The 22003-nt window shown below is 33.9% G+C and overlaps 1 protein-coding gene across 6 annotated transcripts in view; it reads left to right on the forward strand.

Moving 5' to 3' along the window:
• Positions 1 to 22003, forward strand: part of CEP120 (centrosomal protein 120) — a 64954-nt gene that overhangs the window by 32419 nt on the left and 10532 nt on the right. For all 6 annotated transcript variants that reach the window (XM_080679899.1, XM_080679895.1, XM_080679896.1 and 3 more), the window contains exons 11-19: positions 2792 to 2941; positions 3627 to 3809; positions 5750 to 5846; positions 5950 to 6102; positions 6629 to 6718; positions 6844 to 6936; positions 8112 to 8273; positions 10839 to 10961; positions 15752 to 15850. In XM_080679899.1, coding sequence (XP_080536025.1) covers positions 2792 to 2941; positions 3627 to 3809; positions 5750 to 5846; positions 5950 to 6102; positions 6629 to 6718; positions 6844 to 6936; positions 8112 to 8273; positions 10839 to 10961; positions 15752 to 15850 — 1150 coding nt within the window. The remainder of the gene's footprint in view (positions 1 to 2791; positions 2942 to 3626; positions 3810 to 5749; positions 5847 to 5949; positions 6103 to 6628; positions 6719 to 6843; positions 6937 to 8111; positions 8274 to 10838; positions 10962 to 15751; positions 15851 to 22003) is intronic.

A 22003-nucleotide genomic window follows, 5' to 3' on the forward strand; every position in this document is an offset into this window, starting at 1 on the left:
TGGCTAAGATATAAATTAAATATACAATACTGTGTTTTAATTTGGAGTAATTTCTCCTCATACATTTTTTTGGAGCAAGCAGTGGCATTTGTAATAAAGGTGTTGGTTTTTATGAGATTAAAGTGAGGAAGTCTTTCTGTCCCCTTGGATTGCCAGTCCCAGGAAATCAGCAACTGCACATTGCTTCCTGCTGCTACTTGAAGCAGACCTGCTTTTCAGATGCATAATTCAGCTCATACTTGCATGTAATTTTTCAACTCTTCGATTTCTCATGAAGTTGTTTCCAAAATCCTCTGAGCTTTGGTGTGAATAATGGACAGAATTAAAGGGACCCAGCGTGTAGTGTGATGGTGAATTCATAGAATGAAAATCTTTCATTGCAACTTAAGTTGTGCATTTTACCATGTTAGAGGCTGAGAGTCATTGCTAAAGTGTTGTTTTTACTTGAGAATTGAAGGCTAGAAAAAGGTTTTATCTCACAGCCATAGCTTTTCTCAGAGTTTGTATAACATCTCTTAAAATTATTTTTAGAAATAGAATTATTACTTATTCTTCATCTCAGTTTTTTGTCTTTACTCCTTTAACTGAGATCTCTCTGCTGCCGCTAGAGGGAATCTGATCTCAGAATACATACAGAGGACTGTGGCAGGAGAAGAGAAACAGGGACGATCTAAAATGAGATGCTGTGAAGGGGAAGCCTGGTACAAGCCCACTTAGAAAGCACTAATATTAGCTTTTGTATTTCATTTTGCCAGAGGGCTATTTATTTAGTTATGAAGTGCCAGCACTATGCCAGAAATGTGCTTGGTATGAGGGGTACACTATACTGCATGTATATATGTATGTATACATACACTACACTGTATGTATGAGTTCAATCTGGTGAAGGACAGTACAGCAATAAGTCATTATGTGAGGGTGGCTAATAGTCACTTAGCAAAGAAAAGGGGAAGAATATTCTAAACCAAGGAAATAAGTGTGATCCACCCAGCACTCTGTGTAGAATTCACTTGTTGATAGGACTAATGTATATACCTGAACTAATATAATATTGTACGTCAGCTTTAATTTAAAATAAAATTCAAAAAGACTATTGGTTCTGTCTTTGGTTCATTTTAAGTTATTTAAAATGCTGGTTGTTTAACTTTTTCTCTGTTTGATAAATTGTATGTTATGCTCTGCATTGGTATGAAATTGTAGTTTACAACTACTAGTATGTAATGGAATTTGTGAGGTAACACTGGTATTTGAAAAAGTTTGTGTTTGCTTTGTTTTTTCTTTTTTTATCACAACATGTTGTAGTGGGGTGGTAGAGGTTTGATTTCTAGGGATCTCTGAGATGTCCCAATTTCAATGCATAATCATATTGGCATTGAATGAATGCAAAGGATTCTTCTTTTTTTTTAAAAAAAGCAATTTTTACCAGTGGGTTAAAAATTCCAGTTTTCATAATGAATAATAAGATATAACATGAAATTTAAGTGAGCATTATAATCTATATATAGAAAAGCCTAAGCAACTGTTTGACCACTCAACCACTCCCTATGATGCGCACTGACCACCAGGACGCAGACGCTCAATGCAGGAGCTGCTCCCTGGTGGTCTGCGCGCTCCCACAGTGGGAGTGCTGCTCAGTTGACCAATAGGTGCCAGACGCCGGGCTCATGGCTGGTGAGTGCCACTAAAGCTGCAGCGGCGCGAGTCTCTCCCACGGACACTCCCCCTGCATGCCTCTCCCCCATCCAGACTGGGATCAGGATTGACTGGGTGCAAGCCTGTGGCTGTTTCTCGGTCACGGGCACATTGGTATCACCCTAGGACGCGCACAGATCGCTGTTGAGCAGCAGTGAGCCTACTGAGCTGTGGCGGCAGGCGCAGCGGGGCCGGGATGAGTGGAAGGGCTCCTCCCCAGCCACCTGACACTTCACTCACTACTACATCTCTCGGGGGATGTAGGACTGCTGGTTTTAGCCGATCCCACAGGCCAGGCCGAGGGACCCCACTGGTTCACGAATCCGTGCACCGGGCCTCTAGTATCTTTATATTTGGCTTTAAATACAAAAAGGAGTTCTGCAGTAGTCAGGCATTCTTTAATTTAATCTGGTGTGGTTTTTATGATGGAAAGAAGAAATAATGTTATGTCACTCTTTGATTCATCTGTAATATATCTGAATTGCTTTCATCCTTGATTCTCTGTTGAATGACAGTGTATCATAAATGCACCCTTTTGGAGTTGACTAAGGGCTCTTTAGCTCATAAAAGATGAAGACATTATTCTATAAAGGAAAATAGGTTTAGAAATTAAATTTATCAAGCATTTCTTGAGTGTGTACTATGTGGTGCAGTCTGCTTATTTGTTCCTGGGAGTTTAAAGATAAAAAGATAGGACTGGAGCCTCAAGGAGCTCTTAAACAAATGGGAACCCAGTCTTTGTTTAATGGAGTCTTATTTGGAGTGCTTCAAAATGACTCTTTCTTCCTTATTTTTGTCATTGCCTTCAAAATACCAGAATTCTCTTTCTCCCCCAGAGCCTCATTAAGAAATTATCTGTAAAGCAACTTGGGAAATAGTTCTATGCTATTAATGCATTTGCTCTATAATTTCTATAATTTTCATATCCACACTGAAAACATTTGTATAGTTTTTAAGATGGTGATAAGAGCAAAACCATGTGTTTGTATCATTTATCTATTTAAAAATTCTGCTTGCCCATAATATTCATGTTATATTTTAACATACTATAAATTTTATTTGTAATTTTATCTAAGATTTTGTTTTTCTGAAATTCTAGGTACTCATATCCATTTTTTGGAAGTGCAGCTCCTATTATGACTAATCCTCCTATTGAAGTTCGGAAAAACATGGAAGTTTTTCTTCCCCAATCTTACTGTGCATTTGATTTTGCAACTATGCCTCATCAGCTGCAAGATACATTCTTAAGGTAATGTATGCATTACACTGTGTGTATGATATTATCTTCTCAAGTCAGCTCTTAAAATTTTGTATCTTATACACAAGAGGAATTCCTATAGGTTTAAATCCATAACAGTTTATGCATTTGAGAATCTAGAAACTAATATACTAATAAAGTCTGTGACATTTGTGCTTCTGCCACAACGTTTTATCTTACTTGCCTAAGCTTAGATATTAGAACTTTGTTAAAACAATCTAAGTAATGAAGGAACTTTGAAAAGTAGTTTTGCTCGTTTTTATTGCTGATTCACTGAATGACTGTAGTATATTATTTTATTTCTATTTTTTCATTTATATGAAATGGAGGTATTGGTTCAGCTACCTGAAATAGATTTGTGAAGGAAAATGAGTTCTGTGAAGTGTCACTTTACGTGCTCAGAGTATCAAAATTCAAAATGTATATTTTAAAAGGAAGAATGAAGGATAATTAAAATTTATTTGTGGGACTAATAGTGTTTGAAGGGTTTCTTTATTGCATAGAAAGAAGTGTAGAAGATGTAATCGAATTTGCTGTTTGTTATGTATGGAATTGAGCATTTACATTCCAGTAACAAACACATCTTTGACCACATTAAGGAAATTCAAAGATTTTAATCCAAAAAAGACTTTGATCAAAATTGATAGGTATGAATACATGTTTCTCTCTTCCTCAGGATTCCATTGCTGATTGAATTATGGCACAAGGATAAAATGAGTAAAGATTTACTTCTGGGAATCGCTAGAATCCAGCTTTCAAACATCTTATCTGCAGAAAAAACTCGCTTTTTAGGTTCTAATGGTGAACAGTGTTGGCGTCAAACTTACAGTGAAAGTGTGCCTATTATAGCAGCACAAGGGTAATGCATTTTGCAAAATTGATCTTTCTCATTAGCTATAACCTTATCTTTTCATATCATTTTTTCTCTGATCTTTCTTGACCTGTGGGAACTATATCCTAGTTTGCTCTTTAGCTTTCTGATACCCATTATACCCTCACAAAGTGAAGAATCTATGCTGTTATAGTACTGTAATATTTACTCAGACTGGTGAATATTTATTTCTCTTTCCTCTGTTTAGACTGACAATTTTAAATTCAGAATTTTTTTAAACTTTATTGTTGAAAGTATTGCATATGTCCCCTTTTTTACCCCATTGACTCCTTCTAGCCTGCCCCACCCTCCACCCCAGGCCTTCACCACCCTATTGTCTGTGTCTGTGGGTTATGCATAAATGCATACAAGTGGGTTATCTCTTTCTACCCACCTACCCTTGCCTTTCCTAATTTAATGTCAAAATTACAATGTATTTTTACATTATTTTGCATTGGGAATGACTTTTTCTACTTAAAAAATATGTTTAACTTTGACCTTATTGCTGAAGTCTGAGGATGCTTTGCACTTTTAAAGACAATTGTGAAAAGCTGGAGTTCACATATTTCAGACAAATGTATTTGTTGCGTGATTTTAAAAAAATTAACAATACAAATTTAAATTCAGTTTGATATTTTATACAACATGCCTTTATTTTTAAAGCATAGTAAGAAAGTAGAAGGAAATAAGGCTCATTAAAAAACTGAAATCTAAAAGTTTTATTGAAATTTCTTCCCTTACACTTCCCTATCAATAGCCACTTCCAGAGAATGAAGGTTTAGTAAAATTTTTATTCACTTGGAAGATCTGGGAACAGGTGTTTTAGAGAACCAGATATTCCGGGTAAATGAAAATTCTTTATGTTTCAACTCCTGTTATTGAAAATCTCTCTTAAAAATTAACACTGTCATAGTAGTATATAATGAAAATAATCAAATCCTTACTATTTGAAGTTATTTTAATTCTGTTTGTTGTGAATGTTAACTTTTATTGCCTTGCTCTGTAGACTGAGAAGTTTTAGATTTACCTAAGTGAAAACTTCCGATGTGGCAGTGCTTCATTACACTTTAATTTCTTTTAAAACCTGTGAGATTAGTTGATTAATGAAAGGATCCTACACAATTAGAACTCTTAAAGTTTTGTTTGACCAAGCGTTTATGGATATATTTGATTTAGACAAAGCCATGGGTTTTTATTGCCAAAGTTTTATTTTTTTCTAACATTTTGTTTTGTTTTTATTTAATTATTACTACTATAGAGAGGTACTCATATCAATAAAAATATAGTTATCCTACTTATAGAAATTAGCCTGAGGCAATGCTCATATCCAGCAGAAGATTTATATACAAGTGTGTTCACTCCAGGAAAAGCAGAAAAACAACTCAGAATAACCTGTATTTAGTCAAGAATAGGGGAATTAAGTTTATTTTACTACATAAATTGTTTAGTACATTTTACAGGCATTAAAAGTTACGTTTTTGAATTAATGTTTATGACATGAGAAAATGATCTTGATATAAATAGGAAAAGAGGACAGAATGGTTATGGTCTTAATGTGCATGATTACATGTGTATTTACATATACATAAAACAGGAAGGAAAGTAAGTAAATTTCATCAGTAATAAGTTATGAGCAGGGAGATTAAAATTTCTCCTTTATTTTGTACTTTTCAGTTTATCCAAGTAATCTATAGCTGATGTGGGTCCTTTTATAGTAAACATAGGTATGTATTTAATAGGGTGTTTGTGATCAAATCAAATCACGTATATGGAAGGTCTTGAAGCCCATAGAAGCTGCTGCAGTTTCAGTAGCAAGTGTCAGATGCAGGAAATGTTGTCTACTCAATGCTATAGTGTTGGAGACATAAGAGGAAGAATAATATAAAATGTTTCCATGAGTTTCAATATATTTCTGACTTCATTTGTAGGTCAAATAACAGGATAATAAATCTTTCTTACACCATGACTCTAGAAGATTATGGAATATTAAAAACACGTGAGATTTTTGTCTCTGATTCATCTCAGGTAAATATCATTGGATGTTATTAAATTACTCTTTAAAAATGGATCTAATGTATATGTGTGTGAGTGTATTTGTTTCAATATGCTTTTTTTATTCATATGTTAGGGTTTAACTGCTGTACAACAGAACTCATCTTCTCTTCCTCCCGCACCTTGTCCTTCAGAAGTCCAGACAGAGCCTCGTGAAACCTTAGAATACAAAGCAGCACTTGAGCTAGAAATGTGGAAAGAGAGGCAAGAAGACATTTTTGAAAATCAGGTTACTTTTTAAACGTTATTTTAAGCCTCTGTTTTTATCTACTTAGTATGTTTTTCCTTCTCCATATAGGCTTTTACTATGTCCCATGGTCCCCTACCAGTCCCTTTGAACATCAAAAATACCTTACGCCTAAAGAAAAATTGAGAATAAAAAAAAAAAAAACAACTCCCAGAAGCCACTCAGGATTCCCTCAACTTTGTCTATGATCTTAAGCAAATTAGAACTGAAGGTTACAGCTCAGAGATTGACTTGAAGGTTTCTTTTCATTCCGGTCCTCATTTAGTATACCCTCCTGGAACATGGAATTATCAGTCTCTAAACAAGAGCGTTAGAAAATACAGCTTACCATATACTCCCCTGAATTATATGGGTACTACTTGCCTCAGGCATCTTTAAAAAAATAAATAAAATAGAACACCTGAAATAAACATATCAGTGATCAATTAATTTTTAACTGAAAACAACTGATTTATTTACTTGAAATATTTAGGATTTTTCTCTGACTTTATTTTTCTTCCTTTTGTAGCTAAAGCAGAAAGAACTAGCTCATATGCAAGCTCTTGCAGAGGAATGGAAGAAAAGGGATCGAGAGAGAGAATCACTAGTAAAGAAAAAGGTAGTAACATGTATAGAAATTGAAGGGGGTAGGGATAAAGTTAATGATAGTGTCTTGTGTATGTATTTTTGAAATTGTGTGTTTTGAGTTTGGGAAAAAAGATAAGGTAGCTTTTATTATTTTAGGTGGCTGAATATACTCTTCTGGAAGGAAAACTTCAAAAAACCCTAATTGATTTAGAGAAGAGAGAGCACCAGCTGGCCATTACAGAATCAGAGGTACTGTATTTGTCTATCATTACCTTATTTCACAGAATCCATGTTAGGATAATACCATTCATTCCTCTTTAAAAAAGATATTTTTATTGATTTTAGAGAAGAGGAGAGAGGGAGAGATAGAAATATCTATGAGAGAGAACCATTAATCAGCTGCCTCCTGCATGCCCCCCACAACTCAGGCATGTGCCCTGACCGGCAATCAATCCAGTTACCTCTTGGTGCATGGGTCGACGCTCAACCACTGAGCCACATAGGCGGGGCTTCATTTCTTTTTTCTTTGTACTTATATAAAATGTATTTCATAGAAATTGTCTTCCAGATATTATGGAAAAAACTCTTCAACTGGGTAAAGAATGTTTTATGTTTTAGAAGGTGAGGAATAGAAAGTGCTTATTGTTTGAAATGGTTAACTATTATTCAGCAAGTTTGGTTGACTTCTGCAATAGTGGAGATATTTGGTTAACTTTCCCATTATGTAAACTTTAAATGGATCGTTACCCTACCTAGAGAAGAGAGAAAATGTAGCATAGGTTCAGGGGTTTAGAATCATGATTTTTTTTTCAGTAAGAAGGAAATAACCTACATTCTTGCCCATTAAAGATTAGATCCAAAAACAAATGAGTACTAGGCTTAGTTAACATTTTTGTTAGGTCCTATTAAATTTTACCCTAAATACTTTTTTAAATTATTGTAAAAGTTGTTCAAAATAATTAAAATTCTTCCACATTAAATTTATATACTCCTTCCTTACCCAAATTTGTTTATTAAAGTTTTCTCAGCATATCACCCTAACCTTATCTTTATCCATATTCTAGGATTTGATTTAGATGTTTAAACCTAAATAAAATAAAATGTATATTTGTTCCTAATACTTAGAACCTGTTATCTTCTGTGTGAATGGGCGGAAAATAAAACATTTCTAAAAGAAGAAAAGGAACTTGGGTATATTTGCTTATATATTAAAATGGGTTTATTTAAATGGGAATTTTAAGTGATTAGGGCATTTTCAGTTGAATTTATAGAGGTCATACATGGATTTTTTGTATATTAGAATTAAATGATTGAAAATAATGTAAGTATTCTGAACATTTGACTATATATATGGATAATAGAATATTGAACAGTATAATGTAGCTCATAATAGGCCAACCTCTTAAAGATGCACTTGTTTTAAGCTTCAACGAGAAAGAAGGGAACTGAAATCAGAACGTGAACAGAACCTACAAGAACTTCAGAACTCTATCCGTAGGGCCAAGGAAGATTGTGTTCACCAAGTAGAACTGGAAAGGTTAAAGATCAAGCAGCTGGAAGAGGACAAACACCGACTTCAGCAGCAGGTTGGATGAAATACCTGTCATCTCTTTACACTTAAGAGTTTATTTGCAACTAGAAATAATTGATATAGTTCACTAAAATGTTATAAAAACTCACAGTAATTTGGATGATTAATATTTATTGCAGAGCTTCAAATATACTTTAAGTTGGATCTTCTTTTCCTAAGTCAAAGCTAAGGACCATATTGGAATAATTTTTCTTCCCTTATAATTATTTGCATGAAATTGTACTATATTTCAGATAAATCTCAGTTTAAAATTATTTTTTGATAAATCTCCTTTTAGCAAACATGCATAAACTTCATATCACTGGACTGAATTCAGTTTAGAATCAAATTTCATGAGAGAATTGTCTCTGCTCTCCATTTCCTCACCTTATACTCACCTCACACAACCCATCCCCATTGCTCCAACCAGCCAGTTGTCAAAGAGGTCACTACATTCAGTGGGCATTTTTCATTCTTATCTTACTCAGACTTACAGACAACATCAACACTGTTGTCCTTGTTTTCCTTTACTTTTCTGGCCATCCCTCAGGTTCCTTTGCAGGCTTATTTTCTTTTAGTAAATGTTAGACCTCCTTCAAGTGCAAAACTTACTTTGTACTAAACAATCTTATTAATGTCCATGGGAACGGAGACAATCTGTACCTCTTGGACTTTCACATTTATATCCCAGACCTTTCCTTTGCACTGTAGACCAATAAATCTAACTGCTTTTTTGATATCTCTAATTGGATGTCTAAAGTCATTTAAAACCTAATATGATCCTCCCATCCATGCCTGAGCTTTCTGTAAAGTCAAGCATGTCAAACTCATGGGACATGCTTGCTGTAAGTGTTCTTTATTTCTGTTCTTCCTGTTGCAACCAGAGTGATATTTTTAACATTTGGGAATCATGACACTCTCCTGTAAAACCTTTCAATGTCACCTCACTGCTCAGAATAATTACCTTGCCCTACAAGCCTCTGCATAGCCTGGAACCCAGCCTATCTCTCTCACCTTTGCCCTGTACTCTCCAGCCACACTGGTCTCCCTTCAGGTGCTCAAGCATGCTGAGCTTCACCATAGGATATCTGTGTGTGCTACTTATTCTGGGCGAACACTCATCCTTCAGTTTTCAGCTGAAGCATCAATTACTCGGGGAGCAGGGACAATTTCCCTAAGTTTTTGTTACATATTTTCATAGGATATTATTCTCTCATTCTTTTTCTTTATGACATGTTACAGCAGTTTTGTTCTTTTCATTAGTGTGATAAGTCAATCAGTGTCAGATTGTTAACTCCATAAAACTGTTTTGATTTATAATCTGTATACCTAGAGCCCAGCTAGTCTTTATCGAATAATTGGGGCTTAATAAATATTTGCTAAAAAAAAAAAAAAAAAAAAGAATCAAGCTGTTAAATGTTAAATATTAAGCTTATCTTTCTTGAAAAATTTCATTGTAGATTAGATATGTATGATGAATGCCTCCAAAGTTTTCAGTAAATTCTGACATGAAGAATAGCTTCCATAGCAGTTCAGGTCACATTATTTTTAGTGGTTGTAAATATGAATATGATTGTTGTTATGGAGATCTCATTTAAGATAAAGTTGCAAAAGTAGGCAGTCGTGATGGGATTCACCAAATGCTTTTCCCACTTGTCAGGAAGATTCAGCCATCTAGAACTAACGCTCCTAACGTTAATCACCAGCGGAGTTCTTGAAAAAAACCCCGGTCTCCACCTTTTCCAGACTGCTATAATGAGCTAATGGGAAGAACTGGTATTTTAGAAGAATTACCCAGGGAACTCTTAAAACATCATCTAAAGACCTGGGGGGAAACTGGGAGGACTGCAGAAATTTCTGAGATGCCCATGTTGCTGAGCTCATGACTATAAACATGTTATATTTTCTTTGTATGAAAACAAACTTTTTAAGCCCTTACTCTGAAGCAGCTTACATGTATTATATGTATAATTCTAACTAGACAGGTAGAAGGGATTGATAGTAGTTACCAGAACTCAAAAAATCAATGTATTTTATGGACCATTTAGCAAAGGAAAAAAAGCCCACTATGCCTAATAGCTTATTGCTTTACAATCTGATTGTAACCACAATAATTGTGTATGATAATGTCCCTGAATGGTAGGAAAAAAAATATAACTACGAAGGGGTTGGGTCAAATAATCTTTAAATTACCTTAAGTTGTAATAGTGTTTGAATTATGAAATTCATATAGTATCTAATTTTAAGAACAATAAATACTGTATTTAAATTAAACTTTTCATTGATAATAATCGGCTATATCTGTAATCTTTTCTTACACGTAACATCTTAAGTATCAGTATTTTTATAAGGTAACCTAACAAAAATGGTCTCATGATGATACTGGTTTTATAAGAAATTCCGTACTCTTAAAAAGTTTTTGTATATTGTCAGTCAGTTGATTTACTAAATTTTTAGGTTTACTGGAGATCTTTGTACTGTAAACATGTTTAGAATAAGAAAAAAATGAGATTGTTGAATTCTGTAATATTAAACTTTACATATATTTTTTAAATGGCTGTAATACTTTTTTTTAATACAGCTTAATGATGCTGAAACTAAGTATAAGATTTTGGAAAAAGAGTTCCAGCAGTTTAAGGATCAGCAAAGCAACAAACCAGAAATTCGCCTACAGTCTGAAATAAACCTTCTCACCTTGGAAAAGGTACCCATGTCAATTTATACCCACTTAACTAGTCCTAATGATCAACTTACGAAGTCAGTGATGACACTTACATATACACTGTAACATTTCACTGAAGTATTCTGATGTTTCCCTGGTTCTAGTGTCTTTCATTAAAAGTATAACCAGATGCCTATATTAAATGGCCTAGAGTGATTTCTGGTTTTTTGGCAGGATGCTGATTGATATAATTGCTTTTTCATTAACCGGCAAAGATGTGTACTATTTATGACACCATGCTATTATGAATGATTCAAAAATGTTCAGGATAGAATCAAGTTAGTTACAAAAGGAAACAAGGAACTTACCCAAATAATTATAGTGAAAGGCAAATGGTAGCAAGTGTCATCTCACTTTCTCTTAATAAATGCTACGACTGCAAAAGGAAAACCAAGTCACTTCTGCAATTTACACATTAAGTAAAACAAAGAAATGAAAAGGAACCCAAAGGATAGGTGAAATTTTAAATAGGTAAATATGTGGGTGTGGGTATTCCAAGGAGAGGTATTGTGTACTGAGGTTAAAAAGTCTATTGCATACTTGGAAAATAGCTTGACTAGAACCTAGAGTTTAATCAGTATAGTAGTGGTTTCAAAATAAAAGACTGATAAGAAAATGTGGGAAGACCCTAGATGCTAAGTTAAAGAATTTGTATTTTATCTGTAAATAGAAGTTAGAGATTATGCTCAAATTTGTAAATTAGCTTAATAAATATTAATAGAAATGAATTTTAATGAACTTTTGGTGGAAGTTATAGAGAATTCTGATTTTAGACATACTACCTTTGAGATGTTAGCAGACTAAGTGGAGAAATTCACTAACAATGAGAAAATATGGTAGGAAGAGAGAAATGGGTTAGACATACAGACTTGGGAGTCATTTGAATAAAGTAACATCCTTAGAATAAGTTGAAATTGTTCAAGGAGCATTTAGTAAGGAAAACTGAAAATATAACTTAAAGGGAAAGTTCAGCTTCATAGACAAAAAGCAGGAGTCAGGGAAGAAGGCTAACATGATTTAGAGAAGTAATAAATGCAGTCTAGTGTGGCACCCAAAAAGGAGTTTTTAAAATGAGGAAGTAAAAGTAATCTCTAATGAATGGAAGGAAAGTCAAGAATGGTTGAGGAAAGGTCCTGGGTTTGACAGTTTAAGTCACTACCTTTTAATAAGCCAAATTACAGTGTTAAATGTGGCATTGAAAAAAATGAGCCCACGGGACTGCCAATGTTGAGAAAAGCTTATGAATAAGAAATTAACAGCAAGGAGAAACTGATGGTTGTTAGTGTTTGAAAAAGAAACACCAAGAGGCAAAAAGCATAAATGTCTAGAAAATGTGGAGCTAGGAATAAGTGTGGTAAAGAAAACCTTTTGAGTTAAGAAGCGTTGTAACTGGTTTCTTCTAGTGGTTCTGCAGCCTATCAGTTACCTTGCTCTTCTTGGTTCCTCTTCTTACCCCACATCTACTTAATTGCAAAGTCTTGTTGGTCCTGCTTTTTACATAGATAGGCAATTTCATTTCTCCATTTTTGGCCTTCTCATTTCTCTACCAATGAACTTGAATCCAGTTAGCCATTTCCCACCCCTATTATGAAAAAACAAGTAATAAAGTATTTCTGTGTTTATAAATATGAATTCTGTGGTACTTACCAGAGATATTTGAAGCACTCAGATAGTATCTCATCAATTCTCTCGAGCTGTTAAGTAGATGTCAAAGAATATTCCCAATTTACTTGGGGAAATTCAGAGACCAAATATCTCAAAATTGGAGAATCGTTAACTTTTTATCTTTTCTGAATATAGACTAGATAATATCTACTATATAAATTTAAGTGATTTTTAAAATTCCTTCTTCCAACTACACTTCTACCAAAAAAGTAAAGATCACTAAACATTAAAAATATAAATAGCATCATGAATTTGAGAGAGGGGGAAAAAAATGCATAATTGCACTGCCTCTATATGAGACCTAATGATTTCATTCAGCATGTTTCATTGCCTAGTAAAACAAGGTTGCTCCCCTGCCCCGCCTCCCCGCTGTTCTGAAAGTTCTTTGTAAATTTTTTTGGGGCCAGAAGAGGGCAGAATCTTATTTCTTAAATAGCAATAAAGACATAAAAGTACAAAAAGGAAGACATAGTGAAAAGTATCTGATTAAGTCTATAATCTTGTGATTATATCTGATTGAGAGCTTTTCTTCTTTTGTGATTACCCATTCTCTTCAGTATAACACATATTTTCCCATTTTGACTGAAATGGCCTAAAAATAAATTAAGGTACAGTTTTACTACATTCAATTCTTGATTCCCTTTATTATGTAAGAAGTGAATATGATTTGCTTTTAGCTAGGAAATGTCTTTTAGATTGCTTAAAAATAATTGGGACTTTTAAAAATAACATATGGAAAGCATTATAATTCAGTAGGAGATACATAAGTTGAAGGTAAAATTTAAGAATATTTTATGAGTATCTACTGTGTATTTACCCCTTAGGACAAAGGGGAAAATGAGAGAAAAGAAAAAAAGTTTGTAATATAATTGGAGAAATGGCTCAGAGGGCCTTAAACAAACGTGTATAATAAAATACCAGGGAATGTAATAGAAACACTTTGCAGTTCAGAAAAGAGAAATTATTTGGTGTTCAGAATACAGTAATTTTAAGAAAGCTCTGGGTCAAGGTTGTATTTGAACTTAACCTGACGTTTAAGTTAGCAGAGAAGAAAAAGAAAGACTTGATAGGCTTAGGAAGTAATTTGGGCAAAGAGAAGAGGTGTGTAGGGGACCCCAACCTGCTGGTTGGAGTAAAGGATTTCCTGTTGAGGAATACCAAGAAAGTAGGTTGAGCAAGTAGGATGGAAATGATATTTTGGAGTGCCTTGAAATCTAGCAGGAGAGTTTAGGCTCAATATTGTGGGCAAGAAGTAGCATTTAATAGAGAATGAATTGATCTAATAGTGGTTTGCAAGATTTGTGAATAGATTTGAGGCCGAGGAGACAAGAGCCTGAGCTAAGGAAATGGCAGTAGGAATATAAAAGAATAAAGCTGGAAATATTTTAAGGGAGAAATCTATATGACATATCAGTGCAAATGCTTTCCCAAGCCTCAAATCTACTCACAATAAGGGCCCTTAACTTGTGTGCATTTTTCTGGGGCTTGGGTCCATCTATGCAGAATTACAGAAGCATCTGTGTTCTTAATCATTGATTTGGTAATAGGAATAAATCAGAAAAGCGGGGTTTGTGTCTCAGATTTGCTAGCTGTAGTCTTTTTGTTAAGAATAAAGAAATTATATGTATTGACTATACATGTGTTTTAAATTAGTTTGAGTAACTATGCAAATGTGAATTATTTTGATAATCATGGCAAAACCAATGTAACCTACCCAGACAGCTTTTTCTGATGAAGTCAGTCGTAAGTAATCCCTCTAGGTTCATCCCTGTCCTAACCCTCAGCCTTGGGCCCACCTAAGACCTATGCACATGATCACTTTTATTGCTGAAGGCTACTTTTTTACCTCATAGCTATAAAATGATTTTTCCTATTCCTGTGACATATGTCCTTGTTAAATTACCAACTAATATGTATAAATCTTTAGGTGTAAATAGAAGAGATCATCTTTGACAATCTTATTGTATTATTCAATTTAAGAGGCATGAGTCTAGTTGTGAAATGTCAACACATTTAAATCCAAGCACTAGGGATTTGTAAAGCCGAAAAGACCTTGACTCCATTAAGTCGTATATTACTGCAGAGAATGTTCTGGGCTCTTGTGAAGGGAATTTGGCAATCTGCTCTTCCTTTCATTTTATTTTCATGAGTTTTCTGAAGTTTGAATTTTTGGATAGTGTCTTTAGTTTTATTTTTCTGCAAAACATTAGGAATTGTGAGTATGGGAAAAAGTCGACTTCATATAAAAAAATTAGACCAGTTTAGAGTAAGAGTATTTTAGTCTAATTCAGGCCCATTATTACATTATCACTTAACTAGTAAAACTGTCTGTTGGCTACATCAATTTGTTTGGTACTTGGGTTGAAACACTGAAAGAGGACATTCCAAAACATAGCCAAGTTGGCTTCAGTTCATGCACAACAGATTGCCTGCTGCAAGTATAAATAACCTTATTTTTTTAATTGAATCACTTTCATGTTTTTATTTATATATTTGAGGAAAAATAGAAAATAAATGTTAGATAAGTGTTACTAGGAGCATTATTTGTCTTTCATTTGGTTTATTTTATCATTCTTAAAATATTTTTTTACTTTGTCCTCTTCCTTAGTAAATTGCATTCTATCTATGATTTTTTCCAAAATATAGTTATAAAAGAATCTAATAGCTTTCTTTGTTATAAGACAAAATTCCACATAATGAAAGGCCTCCAAAGGGAATAATTTATTTTCTAAGATTTAGAGTACCAAGTAAATTGAAATGCTAACAGAACTGCTTTTTGTTAAAAAAAAAAAAAAAAAAGTATTTTTCATTCTATCTTTATGCGATATGCATGTTTTAAATACATTTATAGTAACTGTCTGGAGGTTAAGACTAATTCAGTTCCTTTTAGTATAGGCTGTTAGGCAGTAAAAATACGACTATATTTTAAACAAGAAAATGTTCATGTGCCATAATATTTATAGTAAATTATATAACAGTTTTAGATGATGTCGTATGTTACACTACATAAACTCTTTTCTTAAGCTAGACTCTTTGTATATATTATCTTTCAGTGATTGTACACAGTGGTATAGTGTTTCACTTGATATGATTTTAATCACTGTTAGGTTGAACTTGAAAGAAAGTTGGAATCTGCAACTAAATCTAAACTGCATTACAAGCAGCAATGGGGACGAGCTTTGAAAGAACTTGCCAGACTGAAACAGGTATGTAGTTTATAACTAATGATGGATTATTCTTTTTATGTCTTTTTCCCTTGATTTCTTTACAAGTTTGCATATTTGGCAGTACCTGTTATGTCAGATAAATGTCTGCATTTGAATCTCCAGTGCTGTTTTTGAGATTGGGGCTTTGTGTGTGTGTGTGTGTGTGTGTGTGTGTGTGTGTGTGTGTGTGTGTGTGTGTGTGTGTTATAAGATCTTCTTTCTTTAATTAAAAATTGAAACTTTTAGGCTATTTTCTTTAATTGCCAACTGTCCTCTTTCTCAGAAGAAATTGGATAATTTATTTTACTTATACAACTACCATTCTTTTCTTCAGTATTAATTTCTTTTGTGATTACGTTTGTGGGGAGAAATTTCAGGATAACTTAAGATGAACATGTATTCAAATTTAAGAACATATTTTAAATGTTATTCCTAGGAAGACACAGGTAACTTATTCAATTAAGGAAGGAATCACAGGGAATATTTGCATAATTTTATGAGTTTAAAAGTGATAGTTTTCTGAATTCTTACCTGAATTTTTACATTTTTCCCCCTCCTGTTGCTAGATAGCATATGCTATTAGCTTCATGAGAAATATATCTTAACTTTAGGTATAATTTCTTCAAATGATTAAGATCAAATAAATCATTAGCAAGATTTTTTTAAATCTACTTTGACCTAAAACTCATAAGCTAAAGCTAACCATTATTGATCCTTATAAGTTTTGCTTTTCTTTAGTGTGTCAGTTTCATTCTAAATGAAATTTGATAAAGGTCTTTCAGATTTATATGTCTCCATAAACATCAAATGCTATTTAATATCTTTGTGATATTGTACTAAATGCTTACCACCTTCTTCTCATGTACTAAACTGCATGAGAATAAATAAAATTATGCTAACATAGCTTGTAGGTGAGTTGCCATTATAAGTATAAAATAATATATTAGTCCTCCCTCAATCATTGGGGCTACATTCCAAGACCCCTAGTGGATGCCTGAAGCCACAGATAGCACTGAGCCCTATATACAGGGATGGGCAAAAATAGGTTTATAGTTGTTAATATGGAAAATAATATAATAATTAATAATACAAGAATAAGCTGTTTTGCATATTCACAACTGTAAACCTATTTTTGCCCACCCCTGTATACTATTTTTTCCCCTATACCTACATACCTATGATAAAGATTAATTTACAAATTAGGCATAGTAAGAGATTAACAGCATTAACTAATAAAATAGAACACTTATAACAATATACTGTAATGAAAGTTATGTGAATGTGGTCTCTCTCAAAATATCTTATTGTATTTTACTCACTTTGCGGTGATGTGAGAAGATACAGTGCCTATGTGATGAGAGGAAGTGAGGTGAGTGAATAGGTACTATGCTATAGTACTAGGATTACTTGAACACAAGACTGCAATACCACAACTGTTGACCTGATAACTAAGTGACTAGTGAGTGGGTAGTGTATAATGCTAGACCAGTGGTCGGCAAACTCATTAGTCAACAGAGCCAAATATCAACAGTACAACGATTGAAATTTCTTTTGAGAGCCAAATTTTTTAAACTTCTTCTAATGCCACTTCTTCAAAATAGACTTGCCCAGGCCGTGGTATTTTATGGAAGAGCCACACTCAAGGAGCCAAAGAGCCGCATGTGGCTCGCGAGCGGCAGTTTGCCGACCACTGTCAGCAGCTAGACAAAGGGATGATTCACGTTCTGGGTGAGGTAGAGTTAGGACAGATGGGATTTCATCACACTACTCAGAATGGTGGACAGTTTAAAATGTATGAATTGTGGTGTTTTGTTTTTTTCTGGAATTTTCCATTTAATGTTTTTGGACCATAACCATGAATAACTGAAACCACTGAAAACAAAACCGCAGAGAAGGGAGGGACTACTATATTAACAATAGTAAATTTTTATATGTTCCCAAGACTGAGGATAGATGAGTGAATATTTTGTGCTGAGAGTCTCCTATATTCAAGGCATTGCACTGGATTTATAGACATAAGTAAAAGTCGGGGAACTTACAATTTAGCAATAGGGAAGAAAACTATAAATATAACATTTGCTGCCTAATATTAGGAGCCCTGAAAAGAGCCATACAGAGTACATCTATTTAATGGGACTTAGAAAAGGTGTCATAGAAAAGAAGATATTTGAGATGGCCTGTAGAGAACTGGTTGTGATTTAGGAATTTAGCAGGTTGGAGATGGGGGTGTTATAAATACAATGGCTAGAATGATTATAACAGACATGAATTTAGTATGCTAGACTCTACTTGGAGATCAGAGGAGGGCCATTTTAGAGGTCATTTCAGGAAGTTAGGACTGGAACTTAAGTGGTAGCAGTGGGAACAGGATGAGAGATTCTTTTAAAAGATATGTTTTGGTAGATTCTGTGTAACACAATATACCTGATTGGGCTGCAGAGTATCGCAAATGTGGTTATTAAGACAAAGAATTGATGGTGGGAAAGGGATAAGACTTGCAAGTCTGGACATTTTAATTTTTACAGAAAAATTCAAGCAAACAGAATTGTGAATCTGATGATAGGAGGGTGATTGGGCTTAAAAACAGATGAGAGAATCCTTTGCAAAGGTGATCGCTTTGACTGATGGCATTTAGAATTCTTATGTTTAAGAAAGAGAAAGGGAAACTGGTAAAGGAAATAACAACTAGAGAATAAGAGGGGGATAATTACAATGATACTGATAGAGCAGTTAGCATTAAATTTAATATCATTATATGCTAGGTGTTGTGCTTCATGTCTTTTCATTTCATCGTAATCAAGATCCCTATGTAGTAAGTAATATTATTATTCCCATGTTGTACATGAAAGAAACTGAGACATGGAGAAGTTAGTTGCACACGATCACACAGATACTGAGTGATAGAGTTTAGGATTGGAACCATTTGACCAGAGTCCAGGCTTGAGTTTTTTTCCCTTTATAATGTTATGGTTTCATTCCATAGAAGCCAAATAATGAACAAATTCCCAGGAGAAGAAAGTGAGCTGTGGAAGACATTAGGGATTGCTGATAGAATATTGACGCAGAAGAAGTCATGATTTGGCATATCCTAGCCAAATGGTATTGTTGGCTATTAGATAAACTAGTTCTGATAATGAGAATAAAAGTCATTTTGAGAGAGAAGAAGTTAATATAGAGTCATGATGCCAAGATATTTAGGTTATACATAGTATAATAGGGAAAAGTCTGTGGAGTTAGGAGCAAGGAAATAATGTGATGAGAATAGATGTTAAAAATAACAGAATACACATTCTATCCGCAGGCACCCGGGACCCGGGCTGGCTTCCTTCCAGCCCCGGCTTTGTCAGGAAGGATGTCCAGAATGACGTCCGGTCTAGTTAGTATATTACCCTTTTATTATTATAGATAGCAGTAAGCAAGTTGGGTAGGATATACTGGTAGTTTGAATAGTAAGGAAGTCAGATAGGATATAATTTGAATAATAACTACTTTGTATTTGGATGGTAGTTTTAATCGATATTCTATAGAAAATTGCACAGAAGGAAAAAAAAACACCCACATGTAAGGATTAAATATGCAGATATGCAAGAGTCAATAGGTATGCTTCCTAAAGTTGGGGTATAGAGAGATGAAAGTGCATTGAGTCTAAAGAAACATCTATAGTTATTTCATTTGTTCATCTTTTCATTCATTTAGCAAGTACTTATTGAGAGCCTAGTCTGTACCTTGCACATGGGTAGATGCTCTAGATACAGCAGTTTTCTCCCTTGGGAACTTCATGTTCATCTGATATTTAACAAGAATATAGCAGGTTGGTGAGAAATGCAAAGGAAGATAAAATATTAGAAAAACAAGAAGACAACTGCTTGTTCTATTTTGTCACTCAAGCCTAAGGGAGAAATGTTTCAAAGACAATGTTTCAGGTATCACTATTAAATTTGAAATATTTAAAGTTGTAAAATAGAGAGTAGGTGGGGAAGATATGGAACATAGTGCCTTTTATTGAAGAAGTTGCAGAGTGAAGGAGAAGAAACTAATGTAATGATAATTGTAAGGCATTACCAAAACTAGTAATGAAAAGATTGAAACGTGTAAGTTGCTGATTAGAGCACCTCCTTTATAGAAATGAGTAATCAATAATTATTGAAAGAGTAATTTCATCAGAGTGTCATGTTTCTTATTAAGAAATATCTATGCAAGACCTTTTTACTTTGAGTAAGCTGATTAAGTTATGTTCATATGTGTATATTGACAAATGGCTTGTTTTCACTGAGGTAGTTTTTAAAATAAAAGTAAACAAATAATGTTCTGAATAGAATCCTTCAAGTTCATGGCTTTTTGTTAGTGTTACACTGAGCCTCCTTTAAAAGTAGATTCAGAATAAAATGTGTCCACCTAATTAACCCTCCTTACTAACATGCATCCCGATATATTTACAATCTTCATCATTTCCTATTTACTCTATTTTCTGCCCTCTTGCCTAAAAACCATTGACAAAGTAATTTAGCTATTTTTTTCTAATAATAGGATCACAAAATTTCACATGCCTCCTTTCTCTTGAGTTATTGTAAGAGTATTAAGACGAAAACAATGTTAAATTAGTAGTTCAACTCTAAACGTGTACTTCATGAAAACAAATAGTCTCATTCTTTGAGTGCAGTGATCTTTATTACAGACCAATTCTATTCCTTGTCCCACAAACTTTCTGCTTTAGAAACTACTTTGTAAACAGATTTCAGCTTCACTGGGAATCATTGATGTTCTACAGACCACATTTGAGATGCAATACTTGAAGAAGAAATGTAATAGACCTTGAGATTACCATAGTGAATTGTGCTCTGCCACAAACTGTTTTTGGAAGGTTAAAATTAATAACTTTACCAAATAGGCACGATTAATATATGTGAAAATTACTTCAATTTTTTCTAAAATGTTTTATTAAAAACATTATGGTGTTTGAATGTAAAATTGAATTCTCTGCTTTTGTTCAGAGACTTGTTTGTGCAACTTTTTGTTTAAATTGGATTAGTACCATGTTAATTTTACATTGCCTCTGGTGAATAGCCATGGGACTATAATCTCTGCCAGTAATTTGTCACAGCAAAATCCTCTGGAGGGCCATACAAAACATTTGTGTAGAACGGATTAGACAGCAAAAGCCATATCTTAGATTGTTAATAAATGTTAATGACAAAACCCAGCTGGTAAAGCTTGGAAATAAGATCTAATGCTTAGTGCCTATTGCCAGAAAAATGTTTAAACAGAGATTTCCATTACTCAAAGGTGATCTAGTGTAGTCAGTCTGTGAATTAAAAAATCATAATCTTCTAATTATTTAGAAAAAAATATATTTTCTTCAGATTTACAATTTTAAAGTCTGTGTTTCCAAGTTGTAAACTTTTTTTTTAGTAAATGGGTAAGTGACAGCTGTAAAATATAAGTAAATGTCACATAAAATGGTTCATAACTTAGAAAACTAGAAAGTGATACCCATACATTCTGGATTTGATACCTCTGGTATACTGTGTAACACTGATTCTAAGAAGTTCTAGTTGTAAGATATTTAAGGGGTAACTTCGTTGTTGTTTTTCTGCCACCTCCATGAAGATATAGTACAGAATATTTTTAAACCAAAACAAATACTTAAATTAAATTGTACTAAAAATATTCAAATTAAGATTAACCCTTTACTCCTTGGGTACAGAACTAAAAACTAAGATATTGGGTAGGATGTGCGTCCCTTACCATTTTTGTGCACAGTAGATCTGTTTAAAACTAAGCTGATATATTTAGTTAAAACAACACAGACTTCATTGGCTGACATCAGCACTATCTTGTCCAGCCTCCTGCTTATCCACTCAGAGTAATTAATTTGATTAATTTATAAGTAATTTAGCCAAGGATAGGATGTAAATCTTTGTTTAAGAAAACAGTTGGAGGTCCAAGTCTTGGTTAAAAACTGTGTCTTGAAACCATCCAGGCCCTCCTCCTGACTTGTCAGCTCTGGGTTATTTTCAGAAAACTTTACTTGAGTTCCTTAGTTTAGTTGTAAGCTTTTTTCCCACAGACTTACATGGTATGTGTGAGTGGGAGAGTATGTAGTGGCCACTTTTTAGCCGCTGTTTAGTCTAGTGTATGTATGTTTACATCTCC

This window comes from Plecotus auritus, assembly GCF_963455305.1.
Source record: "Plecotus auritus genome assembly, chromosome: 7".
In the NCBI taxonomy this organism is placed as follows: domain Eukaryota; kingdom Metazoa; phylum Chordata; class Mammalia; order Chiroptera; family Vespertilionidae; genus Plecotus; species Plecotus auritus.